At 51.8% G+C, this 16,263-nt stretch overlaps 1 protein-coding gene across 1 annotated transcript; it reads left to right on the forward strand.

The window, feature by feature from the left end:
* The first annotated feature begins 8,975 nt into the window (after positions 1 to 8,975).
* Positions 8,976 to 14,428, forward strand: LOC128269167 (putative polypeptide N-acetylgalactosaminyltransferase 9). Its single transcript, XM_053006550.1, has 8 exons — positions 8,976 to 9,447; positions 9,535 to 9,903; positions 9,975 to 10,139; positions 10,221 to 10,414; positions 10,479 to 10,697; positions 10,759 to 10,992; positions 11,176 to 11,286; positions 13,962 to 14,428. The coding sequence occupies exons 1-8, from the start codon at positions 8,976 to 8,978 to the stop codon at positions 14,229 to 14,231; spliced, it is 2,034 nt and encodes a 677-aa protein (XP_052862510.1). The 3' UTR covers positions 14,232 to 14,428.
* Positions 14,429 to 16,263: the final 1,835 nt, after the last annotated feature.

Raw genomic sequence — 16,263 nt, forward strand, 5'->3', positions numbered from 1 at the left:
GGTCGTCGCGTTGGAGCGTGGCTCTTAATTAAAATGCACACCACACGTGAAAACTGGTTGGCCACTGGAGCAGCAGCAGAGCCTCTATCAGCTGTCATCTTAATTACGGTGGAAACTCACTGTCAATCGGTTCCGGGCGCCCGTAATTGATTGCAAACGTGGCACTTTCTTTTGCCACCACGAGGGGCTAATTGGAGCGCTTTCGCTTGGAGCGAAAAGGATGCACCGCACCCGCGAGAACCGGACGAGTTTGGACGTACGATCGCCGAATGTCTAGGGTCGCAGATCCAGACGGAACACTCCCGACGGGGAGTTCGGGTTCTGTTCGGTTGCCCTTTCGGACTAATTGGGCAACCGGAGCGAAGCGGAGACGTACGTCGTCGGGAATGTAAATCACGTTCGGTTTGGGGGCGAGCTGTGACCTTTCGATGGCGGAATAAATGGCGGATCTCAGGCACTCCCACCGGGGGCCACTGGTGGATTGTTTCCAGCAAGACCCCGATGTTCGCAAACCCGTGCATTGCAACATTTGCCATTTTTTGGTGGCTTCTTCTTCTTGTGCCGAACCCTGTTGTGGAGCGTGAGCCGAGTGACACTGTTGTTGGCAGCAGGATGTCACGACGGTGGGAGCGTATCGTCCCGGATCGTGGCACCGTCGATCGATCGCTTGATAGCGCCGGCAAGGTTTTCGCGGGCGAACTAAGTGAATTTATGCGCACCACACGACCAACGAGACCTTCATCGAAGATGCTAGCCCAACACATTGCCAGGTCGGACTCTCCCGTGTCGATAAACGTCAGACTGAAGGCGGAGAGTCGCAGATTGTTCCGAGTGTATGAAGGCTCATCTCAGACTGAGCACTTATCGGCAAGACTCTTCAGCTTGGCGTCATCATCGATGCGCGCCGCTGACAGGTCGGCCTGTCATCAGGAGCGATAGAGTGCCGCCGATAGACGCTGAAGATCCGCTCTTGGGCTTGCGGAGATGCGATCGTCACGCGCGATGCCTGATACGATCGGAAGGTCACAGAAAGTCTTCGAGGAGATCGAGCGCTGCCTGCCATCACTTTCCTATCGGATGAAATCCTTATTTTCTAATGCTCACAAAAGCCATGCTCCATCGGGCCAATTAGCGTACGGTTCAAACGAGGCACCCAATGTCCCACTGAACGGTGGTGAACGGGAAATTAAGCCATAGCGGCGACGGCCCCAAAAAAAAATGGCCAACCCTCGGAGCGATCGTTAAAAAAAACCCCCGTGGATTGGACACTAACCGCTGGCTGGCTGGCTGGCTGGACACAATTTATTATGATTACACTTTACGATGTTTATGCCGCGCGCCCGTAACAAGGGGGGCCACCAACATACTTTCCGCTGTGTGGGGCTTTTTTAATACTGTGACCAAAACCAAACGGAAACACGGTTTTTTCTTTGATTATCAAATCCGTGGGCATAAAAAATGAACGGATTTGTGGAGAGGCAATTGGTTGGTTCCTTGGCATCATGCGGAAGATTTTGCATCACATTTGCGTGATCCTTTCGTGATCATTCCGTCAGTAAGCTCGGCCCATATCGCTCCGCAGTCACCGTATTCGCCTGACCCCTCGGCACCATGTTACTTTTGGGTTATTCGCTAAAACCAAGAGACCGATCCGTGGACACAATAGTTGAAAGAATTTTCAAGTTTACAAGCGAACTCCCGACATTTTTCGGCCACAGTAGTATGCTATGTTGCTGTCGCTTTCGCTTAATTTTGGAATGACCACAGCACGCCGAAAGTTTGCGCTTCAACTCCCTTTGGCGGCGGCGGTAAATCAGTGTTGGCGGCATTTTTCGCGCGAAATGGCCTCGTCGTCGAACGACGACGAAAGTTTTCCGATCCGGGCCCCCGGCCGACCCGTGACCGCGGCGCTGCGTGTGTAGGAAGCACCGTCCACTAATTAGGTGTTTGTGTGTCATCACGAAACACAACACCTTTCTTCCCCATTTTCGTTTCGTTGTCGCTGGCCCACAACATCTGAGAAACCAACGGTTTGTTTCGATTTACGTAACACACACCGTCGTCGTCGCCGCGCGTCTCGATGGCGCTCGGATGGGCGGCCGGTTTTTTTGGCATGCGAAATTAGAAACCCCCACAAATTAAACAGTTCGACGGCACCCTCGGCGGCAGATCCGTTTTTGTGGGGGAGACATTTTTCCTTGCTTCCCTTGCTGTTCCACCTTTTTGGGGGTCGTCATCATCTCCCGCGAAAGGATGAGTCGCTTCGTGAAAGTTTGCCCAACACAAAACCCAAATGGATCCCATAAAATGGATCGGAATGGTGGGATCTTCCACCGAAAGTGGATATGTAAATGGGGTGATCGTGGGTGACTTAATCCACCCGCCGCTTTCGCGCAGAGGATTGATAATGGCGCTTCGCGGTTCGTCCGCCTGGTTTTTGCTACTTTTAATTTACTTTCAATCGTTCCGGGGTCCGGCCGGGGTTTGTGACTAATTTGTGAACTTCTCCGAAAGAGCAGTTAAGAGGCCCCAATTAATCGCCCAACGGAGCGCGGTCACGGAGTGCCCAGCATCAGCACCGGAGAGCAGGCGAATCGATGAGCAACACGCGGTCCGTGGAATGCACCGTTGGGGTTCGAGGGATGGTAACTTTCTAAAACGGGGCGACAACAATCGCCAGCCAACCCACCGCCAACATGGACAACCGAATTCCTAAAACCGAAGCTAAACGACCCGGTAATGGCCAATCTCTAGATGGCCGGGGCCATCGTGTTCGAGGAGCATCATCTTCGCTCTCGAGACCCCTCGGAGCGTCTCATTGATCGTACGCGTGACGACCGGGCACGCGTGGTGCGGTACTTTTACTTTCTTCACTTCATCTCTCAGGCGTGGAAAATGCGTCTCCCAAAAGGTGGCTTTTTTTGGGCTTGGCTGTGGTCGAAAAATCGGTGCACTTCGGTGCCGGCACCAACCAGCCCTTCGTTTGCTCCAACACACTCCAAAAAGAAGGTGGTGATTCCCCAGAGGTCCGAGGTTCCTCTCCGAAGGCGCCGACACCGGCACCGGTCCCAATTCCTGCGTCCGCCCGATGGGTTCCGGGTCCATAAAGCACACGGTCCGTGTGCGCGCATTCTCCGACGGAACCGACGGTACGTGCGATGGAATCGGAATTCGAGCAAAAACATGGCGCAAAATGTGGCGGTCTCCACTGGGCTTCGGTCAAGTAATTTTTATGTGCAGAAAATATCACCGCGGTATGCGCGCACTCGACATACGAGGTGTCTTCAAAAAGTACTGATAATTTTGCATTTCCGCGGGCTACGTGTGTCCGATTTTCGCGTTTGTTGCGTTATGTCGCGATTTTTTTGTCGCGTTATGTTGCTACACATGTCAACGAATTATGATAAAAAGTTCGGCCATTTTGAGTAATCAGTCAATTTTTGACAGCTGTTTTGCTTGGACGTGTTTTGGCTCATCTTCGATTTTTATCTTCTCCAAAAAATGGATGGCAAAGAATCTTTATCAAATTTTGTTAAGAAAAGGAAATAAAGTGCGCGGACGCAAGCGAAATGTTGACTGTGGCTTATGGTGAAGCTATTAAGACCAAAAGCAGCGCTTATCGGTGGCTCAAAATTGTTTCACGAGAAGATGTGAACGTCGAAAAGCCAAGTTTGCTCGAATGTGAACAGTTTTGTTTACAGTTTTCTTCGATTGCAGGGTCGTGGTGCATCATGAGTTTTTGCCCAAGGATAGAACGGCCAATAAAGAATATTTACTACAAGTTATGCGCAATTTGCCCGAAGCAATCCGTCACAAATGCCCGGATTTGTGGGAAACCTAAAATTACGTGTTGCGTTCCTGCTAACACATCGTGCTTTCTGCGAGAATTTTTCTGCCAAAACAACACTCTGATGATGCCAATGCCACCGCATTCCACAGATCTCTGGCCCCCTGTTACTTTTTCTTGCTCCGGAAACTGAAGAAGAGCATGATAGGACGACGCTACGCTACGGAGATAAAGACGGCATTAAGGAGATAAAGACGGCATCGAAGATGAGCCAAATCGTGTTTAAGCAAAACGCCTGTAAAAAATAAACTGATTATTCAAAATGGCCGAACTCATCACCAAAATCGAACATACGTAGCCCCTTTTAAATCCAAAATTATCAGTACTTTTTGAACACACCTCGTACTTCTTTATGGCCGAGCGCGTACGGCCGACGCTTTGCGCCAAGTCGTATGTGACGGGCATGCCACATTCTGGACCACATCTCCCAGCGGGCCCGGCGACTTTAAGGGGCTATTTTTGCCGTTGCCGGCGGTTTCGTTAGTGTCCTGGTGCATGCATCTTCACTGGCCATCTTCCCGAGCTCCCACAGGCCGGTTGGAAATGCCAGCCACCAGAAACCCATCGCACCCGTCGTCGTCGTCGTCACCCGACATTCACTTTTCGTTTATGAGCTGCTGCCCCACCGTGTGAGGGCGCGCATAAAAAGGCAGCTCCACGTTTCCGTATCGGTTCCGCCGGTGCCGATTGGACACTCTCCCGGTGGTGTCAAAGAAAAGTGCAGTTGCAATGAAAATGAAAGTTCTTCTTCCGTTTGCGGTGTGCTTGGCCTTAGCAGCCGTGGCCCCCCCGGGGGGCCGAAAAGTGTGGGAAACAGGTGAAGCCCCCACCGCAACTCGACGGAAAGAGGCGGGTCAAGAAAGCTCGTCTTCACGGTCGAGAGGCCGCCGCGGCCTCTAAACAGTCGACTTCCTCGTCGATGACGCGGCACGGACAAATCGAATTCACGGAAATCACCGATGATTCGTCGCAATTGGTCGGTGTAAGGCTCTCGCAGTAATTGGCCGGTTGGCGGCCAAACACCGAACCCAAATTAGAAGATTGGCGTTTTCGGAATCGCTTTAATGAGTGTCCGATGAAAAATGCAAAAATCCGCGACCGTGCGCCACACGAAGGAAATTATGGAAAACCCGGCAGCGGCAGCAGCAGCAGCGATCCATAATTAATAACATCAACGCCCCGGCGGTTCGCGGGTCGCGAGAGACGCGCCGATTAAAGTCGCCCGTGGCCGAGAGACCGTGTGAATTATTGATTTCGGTTGTGGCCAGTTTTTGTGCTCCGCCGCCGCCGCTGGTCATGGTGTTTTCTTCGGCACTTTTCTCACTTCTCTGTCCGGTTCGCGGGTCGGTCGTGTGCCGTCTTTTGTCTCGCAGGCGGGCAGGCGTTTGTAATCGGCTTTGATTACGCCATCGCAGTGCCGGGAGCTAATCGCTTGGCGGGCACGACGTGTCCGGTTAGATCATCCCAACGTCTGCGAATTTCGTTTTCTTCGCGATTTATATGCACTTTTGCGCGACGCGTTTTATGAGCCCGATACCGTAAAGTTTATATGCGTCTGCCTAATCGACGAACCCAAAAGCGTATTTTTGCGGCATTAATTAAACGGTTTTTTTCGCGCCATTTTGAGCATTTTTCTGTTTTGCCTCAACACAACAAATGATACGTGTTATAAGCCGCCATCATCAGCATAATTTAAAAACGGAGACGAGAGTGTGGCATGCGGTTTTTTTTCGTTGTTCAGAAGCTTTCTCGAAAGCCCGCGTCTGCTCGGGTGGTGTGCTTATTAACCACTTTGGCTGATGTTTTTTTTTCTGCGCATTCCGATTCACGGCGAAAATGGATGGCAATTGACGGATGGGGCGACCCACAAAAAAGGCGCGCCAGCCCCATGGATCCAGTTGGGGCTATCGATCGGCTTAATTGATTCGCTACAATTGTCGATAGTTTAGTGTTGATTATTTGTATGGCCCCCCAGCCGAATGTGTTGAGCCTTGATAATTGGCTCATTCTGTAATTGCAGCGCACTGGTTTATTGTTATTAGTAATCTGTTAACCCACCATTTGAGGCGCCAAATGTATGGGATGGGAAACACAAATCGGTGCCCGCCCGATCTGACGATTGATGATCGAAAGATGATCGACATGAGACACCGAAGTTAAATGGTTTGGCTGCACCATTTTGTGTTTGCGTTGTGGATCGATTTTGGGTGCCCATTTTCGGGCACAAGATAAATTACCGAATACACACTTGACATTGAAGTGGAATTATGTATTTGCCTACGCAAGAGCGCCCAACAGGCAAACTCATTACAATACCCGGTTCGAAGAAAAACGGTGCCGAAAATGGCCAAACCAGCGCACGGCTAGGTGCCCATTAAAATAGGCCCCCCGGAGCATTACCGAGTGCCCACACACATACACGGTAATGAAACCGCACGTTTCGAGGTCTCTCGCTCCTCGCGCGGCTCCGGTTTGATTTCCCACAGCCTTGTCCTTAGAAGCGGCGCGCGCGTTCGTGGATTTGGGGCAATTTTTGGCAGCACCAAAAATCCACGCCATCACCGGCCACCGGGGAGTGTGACGTATGTGTGCTGCGTTCGAGACAGGTCCCCCTTGCCGAAGGCCACAACCATCATCTTCGTCGAGTCGAGGTGAAGGGTCAGACCTCCATAGGTTGCCTCCGCCGGTGGCCCATGGAGGCGATAATTTTCGGCTACCGAAATGGGTTTTCCCGCAGCACGCACAGAGTCTTCTTCTCTCATGGGAAATTACCGCGGCACCGAAGGCCGATTCTCATCGTACCGTCGTCGCCGGACCGTCGACAAGAGTTCAAACTGAACCCACCGAACCGAACCAGATTTAAAGACGGTTCAATTACGTGCAGGAGAAACATAACCTACAATTTGGGCCTCTCGCTCGGTGTATTTGCATGTAACTGATTCAATGAGAGGCAGCACAGTCGGCAACCGGAAAGCAATTGGTCGAATCCAACCCGGGGAAGAGATCGCCCGGCGGCCAATTGGAGTAAAACAAACAAACAATCCACCAAATGACACCGCACAAATTCCTCTTTTCTGTCGGGGGCCCCCCATTGTTTGTCGGGGGGAACAAATACACACTATCGTTTTCCTGCAACAAAACGCTCTCCGTTCCGCTCCGCTGTGAAGAAGCGGTAATTTCACTCTTTTCGAGCGCCCCCGAAAAATGCGCCGGGAGAAAATAAAAATACCACCGCCAAACAGAAATTTATGGCGCTCTGGCGTGGGTTTGGTGTATCAACAAACGTTCCCAAAGGAACCGTGGGCCAGCCTCGGCATAACTTTCAATCTCATCTCTCATAATTATATGATCATTGTTTTCACCGGAGCCGGACCGCCGTTGCCATAGTAACCGTGGTTTCGTGTTCCTTTCCCGGTCGGGCGATGACGACGAAGGAAAACAGAACGCACCGTCCGTCTTCTGCTGACCTTTGACGGGCGCTCGGGAGTTGCAGCCACGGGCGTGAAGAGCAATTTCCTATCACGGGCCGGCTGTCAGTTGCGTGTCGCGCAATCAAATCACATCCCCTTTTCGGGTGACTAACAACGACTAAGGACCCCTGCCCTGGCTGGTGGAACCAAAAGCCAAATCATAGCAACCACCGAAGCTGCGCTTTTACTTTTATTAAGCGACAGTATTTCTTTTGGGGAGCATTGTTTGCACCAATCCCCGCAACACGCTAATTCGGGATGGTCGGGCTTCACGGAGGCTGGTTTACCGGAACAGGAAGTGTGTGCGGCATTAAGTAATAAAATCAGGGCAGCGATATCACGCTGTAACCAGATCCCGAAAATTGCTCCCGTCTTGCGAAAACGCTCGTTCCATTGTGATCAATGGCCACCCCGTGGGGGTGGGGGAAGGTATCAATTTGCAGACTCCATCATCGCCGGTCTTATTACCACCGGAGCGCCTCACGGGGTTCGCATAACCCGATGATTATGATTGTTGTTGGGACGGGCGCGCAGCTCCCTTGGTTCGGTCGACTTCGGATTTCTCCGGCCCGGGTAGCAATTATGTAATTTGGCCCTCTTTATGCTACCCGCGTCACCATTAGGGCGCTGGGCTGGGCTGCTGGGGAATATCGAAGACACGATCGCACGGAAGTGTCACGATGGGGCGCAAAATGGACGTCAGCGTGGTCTTGAGATTGAGTGTGTCAGAGGCCGGCACTTGCTGCATCCATTCTGGGGGGCCTTTGGGCACCGATTCTTGGTACTTTAATTTTATGTGTGCCGCGCCCGCGACCGGTGGAGAAGACTTTCAGTTTCATATGCGCGAAACCCGCGCTAACGGATTGCGCAACTGCGCGCCCCCGGCCCTTAAAGATGCGTTTCTATTGTTTTCGAACCGGTGCACCGGCGGCGGCGGCGATGACCCTTGGCGGCGGCGCATTCCCCGGGGCTGGTGGGAAAATAAACTTTCGTTTGTTGTGGGGCGGTTGGAATCGGTGCCAACCGAAGCATGCAAGCGCCGCGCTGGGTGACGCCATCGGCCCCGGCTTTTGGCCTTTGGGCTTCGTCCGGCTTCGTGTGGCGCACGCGTTGATGCGTGAAATCTTCGTGGGCATTCTTGGGAGAGGCGGCCCACAAAACCCGGGCGCTGGGTGTAGGTCACCGTAACCGCGTGGCACGGAAACGCATCGCACGATACGTGGCCCCGTAACGCTGCATGAATGTTTTATTAATACGCCCGTTGTTCACATCTTTTTATTGGCAGAAATTGCGACATATCAGCGAGACGCAGAGCAACCGATGCATCATCAACCTTTTGCCTGGACGGTCCAGCGAAGCAACAGCAAAGTGATTGCCAAATGACGACCACAACGTGCTAAACGGTGAACTTATTTACACTCTCCGCCGAAATAGGCGCCGAACACAAAAAAGTGTCCAAACAACAACACATATCATCGCCTGGCCAAGCCAGTGATGCCGTGTGCGTGAGCGTCGTTACGCCCGTACGTTAACGAGAACGTAACCACCGAAACGCTGCTCCTCACAACGACACGAGTTGTGATATTTTAGCGTTAGTAAACGCCAACGAAAGTAAAAATCCATCAGGCAACCCGTCATCCACCAAATCCTCAAACAAAATGGCCCTACTCGGTCGGCGGAGATCCTCGTTCCTGAAGCTGGCGGCCGTCTGCGGGGTGCTCTGGTTTATGGCCGTTTTCGTATTGTACTCGGACGACGGGAGCCGCGCAACGGCCACGGGCCCGAGTGGTAGCGGTAGCGGATCGGCCGCCGGTGTTGGAGCAGGAGCAGGGTCCGAGTATGAGCCACCGCGCCGGTTAGCCCTCGAGGGCATCCGGAATCGGTTCAATCAGTTCATGGAAAACGCCCGGCAGGACGCGAACCGGCCCGAACCGGCCGAACAGCCCGACGAGCCGGAACCGGAAGACGACCAGCAGCAGCAGCAGCAGCGGGACGTGAAGTTTGTGGACCGCAACGAGCTGGTGGACGAGCGAGAAGTCGATCTGGAGGAGCCACCGGTGCTGAAGACGGTGGCCAAGCACGTTCCGTCGAAGCCGAGCCGGGGGCCGGAGAACTCACCGGGTGGTGGTGGTGGTAAGCTGGAGAAAGCTACAGATAGTGGCGCTCCCATCCTTGGATCTAACGCCCGTAATGTTATGCTCTTGCCCCCCTTTTTAGCTCTACAACTCCCCGGTGTTATTGCACCGCCCGCTCCCGATGGTCCCGGTGAGCTCGGTAAGCCCGTCGTCCTACCGAAGGAGCTGTCGCCGGACGTCAAAAAGCTGGTCGACGAAGGTTGGGCCAACAACGCATTCAACCAGTACGTGGCGGACATGATCTCGATCCGGCGCACGCTGCCGGACCCGCGGGACGCGTGGTGCAAGGAACCGAACCGCTACCGGGACGATCTGCCACCGACGTCGGTCATCATCTGTTTCCACAACGAGGCGTGGTCGGTGCTACTCCGCACCGTGCACTCGGTGCTCGATCGCTCCCCCGAACATCTGGTGAAGGAAGTCATCCTGGTCGACGATTTCTCCGACATGCGTAAGTGAATGTGAATCGAATAAGTGACATTGATGGCCCCGGTTCTAACTGCACCCTTTTTTGGCTTCCAGCGCACACACAAAAGCAGCTGGAGGAATACTTCCTGGCCTACCCGCGGGTGAAGATCGTTCGGGCGAGCAAACGCGAGGGTCTGATCCGTGCCCGGTTACTCGGGGCCCGTCACGCGACCGCACCGGTTCTGACGTACCTCGATTCGCACTGTGAATGCACCGTCGGTGGGTAGTCCTTCGTGAGCCTCCGCTTAACTCCGCCCGAAACAGTTGATCTCACGCGTCTCTTGGTCTTGGCATTCGTAGGATGGTTGGAACCGCTTCTGGACCGTATCGCACGCAACTCGACGACGGTGGTCTGCCCGGTGATCGACGTGATCGACGACAACACGATGGAGTACCACTACCGCGATTCGGGCGGTGTCAACGTCGGTGGCTTCGACTGGAACCTCCAGTTCAACTGGCACGCGGTGCCGGATCGTGAAAAGCGGAAGCATAAGGTACGATCCACAGTGTGATCCGATCCGAAAGTAACCCCGTGCTCGCCTTCTCGTCTTCTTCTAGAGCCCCGCTGAACCCGTCTGGTCGCCGACGATGGCCGGTGGTCTGTTTGCCATCGATCGGGCCTTCTTCGAGCGGCTCGGCACGTACGATTCCGGGTTCGACATTTGGGGTGGCGAAAATCTGGAGCTCTCGTTCAAGACGTGGATGTGTGGCGGATCGCTCGAGATTATTCCGTGTTCGCACGTGGGACACATCTTCCGGAAACGCTCGCCATACAAGGTACGCGCTCGCGTGAGGTCGCGTTAACCGGGAGTGGACTAATCGGACATACTTTCGACAGTGGCGAACGGGCGTCAATGTGATCAAACGCAACTCGGTCCGGCTGGCGGAGGTGTGGATGGACGAGTACGCCCAGTACTACTACCAGCGGATCGGCAACGACAAGGGTGACTTCGGGGACGTGAGCTCGCGCAAGAAGCTGCGCGACGAGCTGAACTGCAAATCGTTCCGCTGGTATCTGGACAACATCTACCCGGAGCTGTTCGTACCGGGCGATGCGGTAGCATCGGGCGAGGTAATGAACGGTTACGTTGGGCTTCTGGTCGGATTCGATTGTTGTCAATTGTTTCCGCCTGGGGGGTGAAAACAATTGGTGATGTCTCGAAACCAGTTTGGCAAAGCCAAGCCAATTACGGACAGCCACTAACAATGTACTTCTAAAACTCCTAAACCGATGGCCGATACCGAACCGAATTAGGTAAGGAACAGGGGTTACGGTAATCGCACCTGTCTGGATGCCCCGGGCGGCAAGAGGAACCTGCGGAAACCGGTCGGCCTGTACCCGTGCCACAACCAGGGTGGCAATCAAGTAAATAGCGTTTTCATTCGCTTCGAACCCTCCAGAGATCCTACGGGCACACGTACGGGTAACGTAACGAATGGAGGGCGGGCCCTGGAGGAAGCAGATTACCAAGCACCACCTCGCGATCCACGATCCCGGGTCGTCATCGTCGTCAAATCGGGGTTTTTTCTTTTTTACCACTCGGGGTTCCTCGCTTACACGATCGTCGAAGTCTTTCGTTTAAAATCGCTGCTTTTACAGTCGTTTAATCGATTTATCGTTTTCTTTTCCTTTCTTTTCTTTCCGCCCAACGTGCCATTGTGTGTTGAAAAACCGTGTATTGCGCGAACTGTCCCCCACCACGAACCCAACTGTGACTGACACCAACACCAACCATCAACATCTCCACCACTCTGACTGTGTACTACTGTGTACTACTACTACTACTACTATCCTGCACGTTGAACGATATCCGCACCCTCTATATTCTACTCCTTTTTGCCCGCCATTGGCCCATGGCCCATTGGCTGCACTCGAACCGAACATGCCAAAAAACACAAAAACCGAGCAGATCCGGAACCAGTGGTCCCATTTGTGTATTGATTCGGCGGCTAAACCCGAGGACATGCATTCGCCGGTGGGCGTCTGGCCCTGCCACCAGGCCGGCGGTAACCAGGTACTGTACACACCACTCCCCCCAGCACCACCACCAACGCACGTTGTCGCACAGCAACACGGAGACCTTTTTCCTTCTCTACAACGCCTCCCTAACGCACCCTCTCGCTGCCGGGCTTGTCCTCTCTCTTACCGTGGGGCTTTACTTTACCGGCCCATTCGCCGGTTCATATTAACAGGGCTGGTGACACAGCAGACACTAACACAGGACACCAGACACACTGGGAACGCTTGTAACAAGGACTTGGAAGGCATCAACACACTGAACACTGACCTATCGGCCTATTGCTATTTAAAACACATTCGGTGAAGAGACATAACAATCTTTGGTATGATCGTATCACATAGTTCTGTACCTGTCTGTGGCCACATTCCCGTAACGTCGGTAAGATTTGTCGCTTCAACTGAACCCACAACAAACCAGGCTAACAAGGAGAAATAGCTGTAGCTGAGCTTACTAACCTTTAAAAACATTGCCGGCCTGCGCCGCTTTTAGATTCCACTCCACGATCCGTATCCGATTCCAGGCGCGTAGTCGTAGTCGTATTTTGTAGTATCATCATCACCACTCGTTTCGATAAAAAAAACATCACATTTAACAGCAAAGCCTAGACTGGTTAGGTACGAAGCGCTTAGCCAGTGGCCCCTCATGTTGCGATCACCACCTCCAGCAAGTAAAGATCACACGTAGATTGTGCATCACCAGTTTCTCTTCTTTTCCAAACTCACCACCCCGGGGGCCAGCCATTAAAATTAAAAGCCACCATTTTAATAAAATTCACTTATCGTGTGACGACTGCCGGCCGTCTAAAGCAGGCTTCTTTTGACCGTGACCTAAGACGGGTAGCCTAAAACCCCGGAACCGAACTAGACTACTACTAGACCCAACGCTCTTTTGACCATGTTACGCACTGCTGTACAAGGACCCTTTTTCTTCAACTTTGGCATTCAGTCTCATCAGTTCTGTTTGTTCTAGCAGCGCATAAACCCTCGACTCGACACGTTGTACTGTAAGTTTTTCGTGAAACCCCTGTCAAAAAAGCGATCCCAAAAGTAAGGGAAGGAATTTAGAAGCTTAAATTTCTGTATGGTGATGATTGGTAAACTGTGAACCCTTCCCCGCTGTAAATATAGAGAACGTTGTTGCTCCGAATTGTTCTTTCTCGCTTAACGTACACCCTCTCCTACGAAATGTTGTGCAATGTTAGCCTAGCCTGCCCACATCTCAACTTGCTAGCGTGGTATGGTGTCCAGTGTCCCTCCCCACCAGATAGTAGATTAACCCAACAGTGTCCTCTTCCTGTAAGCGAGTGATCAATCTCGGCTCGGCGTAATATGTATAAGAGAATTTCATTTGTGACGTGCCATTTGTGCTTTCGTCGTACAACCAACAATCAGCAACATAAGCATTACACTCACACAGATTCGGAAATTGGCAAGCATTCATACGGGGTCCATGTGTCCGCGTCCAAAAGACTGTCGCCCAAAAAAACGCACACGAAACACCAAACACACAAACACGCACACTTTTTTGGAACAATCGAGTTGGGTATAATCTGTTTTTTTTCGTGTCCACCATTTTGGCCAACATCCTCTACTTGCAGATCTTTGGGGACGTACCGGATCAACACATGTTCTCCCGAGTACGTAGTGGTGTTCCCATTGGCATATTGCATTTCGTTTCCCTTATTCGGTTCATATACAAGAAAAAAACTACACACACGCCACATACATACATACAAACATGCATGGGATGATCGGGACGTCGCGGGGCGTCCCCGAACCGGGAACTACCACTAATCACCACATGGGGACAAAAAATACGCGACGCGGCTGAAACGAATGAAATTCTCTTCATATGTAACCTTTCTTCTACTGAAAACGTTTGTTACGTTACCTCGGAACCGAAACGAGTGCTCTCAGGCGGGGTGGGCACACGCGCGTGGGACGGAGCACCAGTAATGACGCTGTTCTTTTCTTACTCTTCCCTTCCTGAATCACCCACATCACTTAACTCCCAAATCCAGTACTGGATGCTGAGCAAAACGGGCGAAATCCGGCGGGACGAAGCGTGCCTGGACTATGCCGGCGATGACGTCGTCCTGTACCCGTGCCATGGTTCTCGGGGCAACCAGTACTGGAATTACTCGGACGAATCGCACCTGCTGCGGCACGGTTCCTCCGACCGCTGTCTGGCGATCAACGAGGCAAAGAACAAGCTGATCATGCAGGACTGCAATGCGCTGGTCGAGGCGCAACGGTGGAACTTCCAGAACTACGACGCGAGCAAGCTGTGAAACTCGGCTGACCAACGACTGAGGTCGGGACGGTGGAGTGGCCCGCAGAACGGGCAGGCGAGAGATTGGCGAGAGACCATCGTATCCCCAACATCAACGTCAACGGTGAAGCATCTTCCTTAAGACTTCTCTAGTTGGCTCGGGCGCTTTCGAGCGCTCTCGAAACCGCACCGCCTCGAGATCGAGCAAAGCAGGTTTCATACACTCTCTCTCACCCTTTCTCCTTCGGACGATCGAAGCGGATCGTGTCGTTGCACAAAATCACGCGGAGTAGATCACGGGAAAAGAAGCGAAAAAATGGCGCGCAAGTGGAATTGAGGTTTAAAATAATGTGATGTTCGATAAGTGTTAATAACATTCAGTTACGCTCCGATCGCGCGCCCCCTTGACTTGCCAAAATCTTCAAGAGAAATGCACCGGAGCAGCGGCAGCGCATATTTAAAGAGAAAGGAGGAAACGAAAGACTTTCCACAAGAGGGCCGCGGAGGGGAGTGTGGAACCTGAACCGAACCGGAAACTTTTTCCCGCGGCGGTTTGTACATAGTTAATAGCGAACGTGCCGAACCACACTAAGAAAGTGTGCTGCACACAACAGAAAACACACCGAAACTTTGTAACTTTGACGGTCAGTGGACGGCAGAAATCGGTTTTATTCCAAGACAAGTTTAGTTAAATTCAGTCCCGGCTGCAACACCGTAGCAGTGTCGCCGGTTTCCGTCGTCTTTTAGTATAAGTTATTGTGAAGCGAGCCGGCCGACGGTCCTGTCCTCCCTGTGGCGCAGAAGAAAACAAAACGAAGAGGGACGGAGAGTTTGTTTTATTTAAAATGTAACCTTTGTTTGTTTGTTTGTTTTGATAGAGAAAATATTAGTGAGCGAAGAAATGTGACTGCACATTACATTATACTGACTGCCATACAACAGCGAGCGAGCTGTGCGAAATGTGGTGCGCAATCGATTCGATTGCGCGCGTCAATCCGTGTGCAATGCCTACTTAGAAACGAGACAGAAAGCGAACTAAACGATGCAGACGAGAGCAACACGAAATTCAACACAACAATCATCGAGACTTAGCTACTCAAGATTTCAAACACTCACTTTCTCACTGAGCAACGCATCAAAAAACGTTGATCGAAAGACGACAATCCGTACGATGATCCCCGGGTGCCCCGGTGTGGTCCGGAGAGTATGCAAGATAGACCGGTTCCAGACGACACCAGTTGCCCTTCACCTTAGGATCGGCGTCCTTTCGAAGTTTTTCTTATCATTAGTTATTTGTGTTTCCGTCAACGAACAACAAGCAGTTGCAATAGCAGAAGGAGGAACGGAATATGCTCAAAAAATGTATACACAACGAAACGTCGCTTGGAGAGTTTTTGGCCGTAAAAATCGGACGAGCGAAACACGAATGAAAAACATATCAATGTAAGCAACTCACCGTTGTTCAGCCACTTCCGGTATGCATGGCATCAAAAAACAAAAATATATCGAGCGATATAGCGGCCACCATTGGCTATAGCCGTGTATTTTGCTAGTAAACCTGCCCAAAACCACAAGCAGTGAACACGAGGACAAAAGTCAGCAACAATCCAGCAACCTTCCATTCTACTCAGCAGCCGAGTTCCTGTTTTGTAAATCAGACTCAGATCCAAGTTTTTAGATGATTTCTTACTCCAAATAACGGTAACAAATAAGAAGTTCCCCGAAACATATCGTCACTTTAGCAACAGCAACAATTAATATCACCAATGATAGCAACTGATCCACACCTAAGAGCTCTTCTTATTCTTCCACCTGCAACACATATCGTTCGACAGGCAACGACAAATTTGAACTAAGAACCACAAGGACCTTTTTTCTTAAATGTTTCCTATCGTTAATCGTTCAACCAACACGGGTTTGGTGCATGTGCCGATGGTTCATCTTACAATCGAACTGACCACCAACCCACCACCACCACATGGGACCCGTTTGTTTAGATTGTTTTTTAATTATTAAAAGTTAGCCAGACGTAAGTTAGGTGAATGATTTGT

This window comes from Anopheles cruzii, chromosome 2 (assembly GCF_943734635.1).
Source record: "Anopheles cruzii chromosome 2, idAnoCruzAS_RS32_06, whole genome shotgun sequence".
Lineage (NCBI taxonomy): Eukaryota > Metazoa > Arthropoda > Insecta > Diptera > Culicidae > Anopheles > Anopheles cruzii.

Excerpts from the sequence above, each read along its gene's own strand:
- LOC128269167 (XM_053006550.1), top strand. The coding sequence starts at position 8,976 with ATGGCCCTACTCGGTCGGCGGAGATCCTCGTTCCTGAAGCTGGCGGCC. Across the intron at positions 9,448-9,534 it reads GAACTCACCGGGTGGTGGTG|CTCTACAACTCCCCGGTGTT; the intron begins GTGGTAAGCTGG and ends CCCCCTTTTTAG. Across the intron at positions 10,993-11,175 it reads ATGCGGTAGCATCGGGCGAG|GTAAGGAACAGGGGTTACGG; the intron begins GTAATGAACGGT and ends GAACCGAATTAG.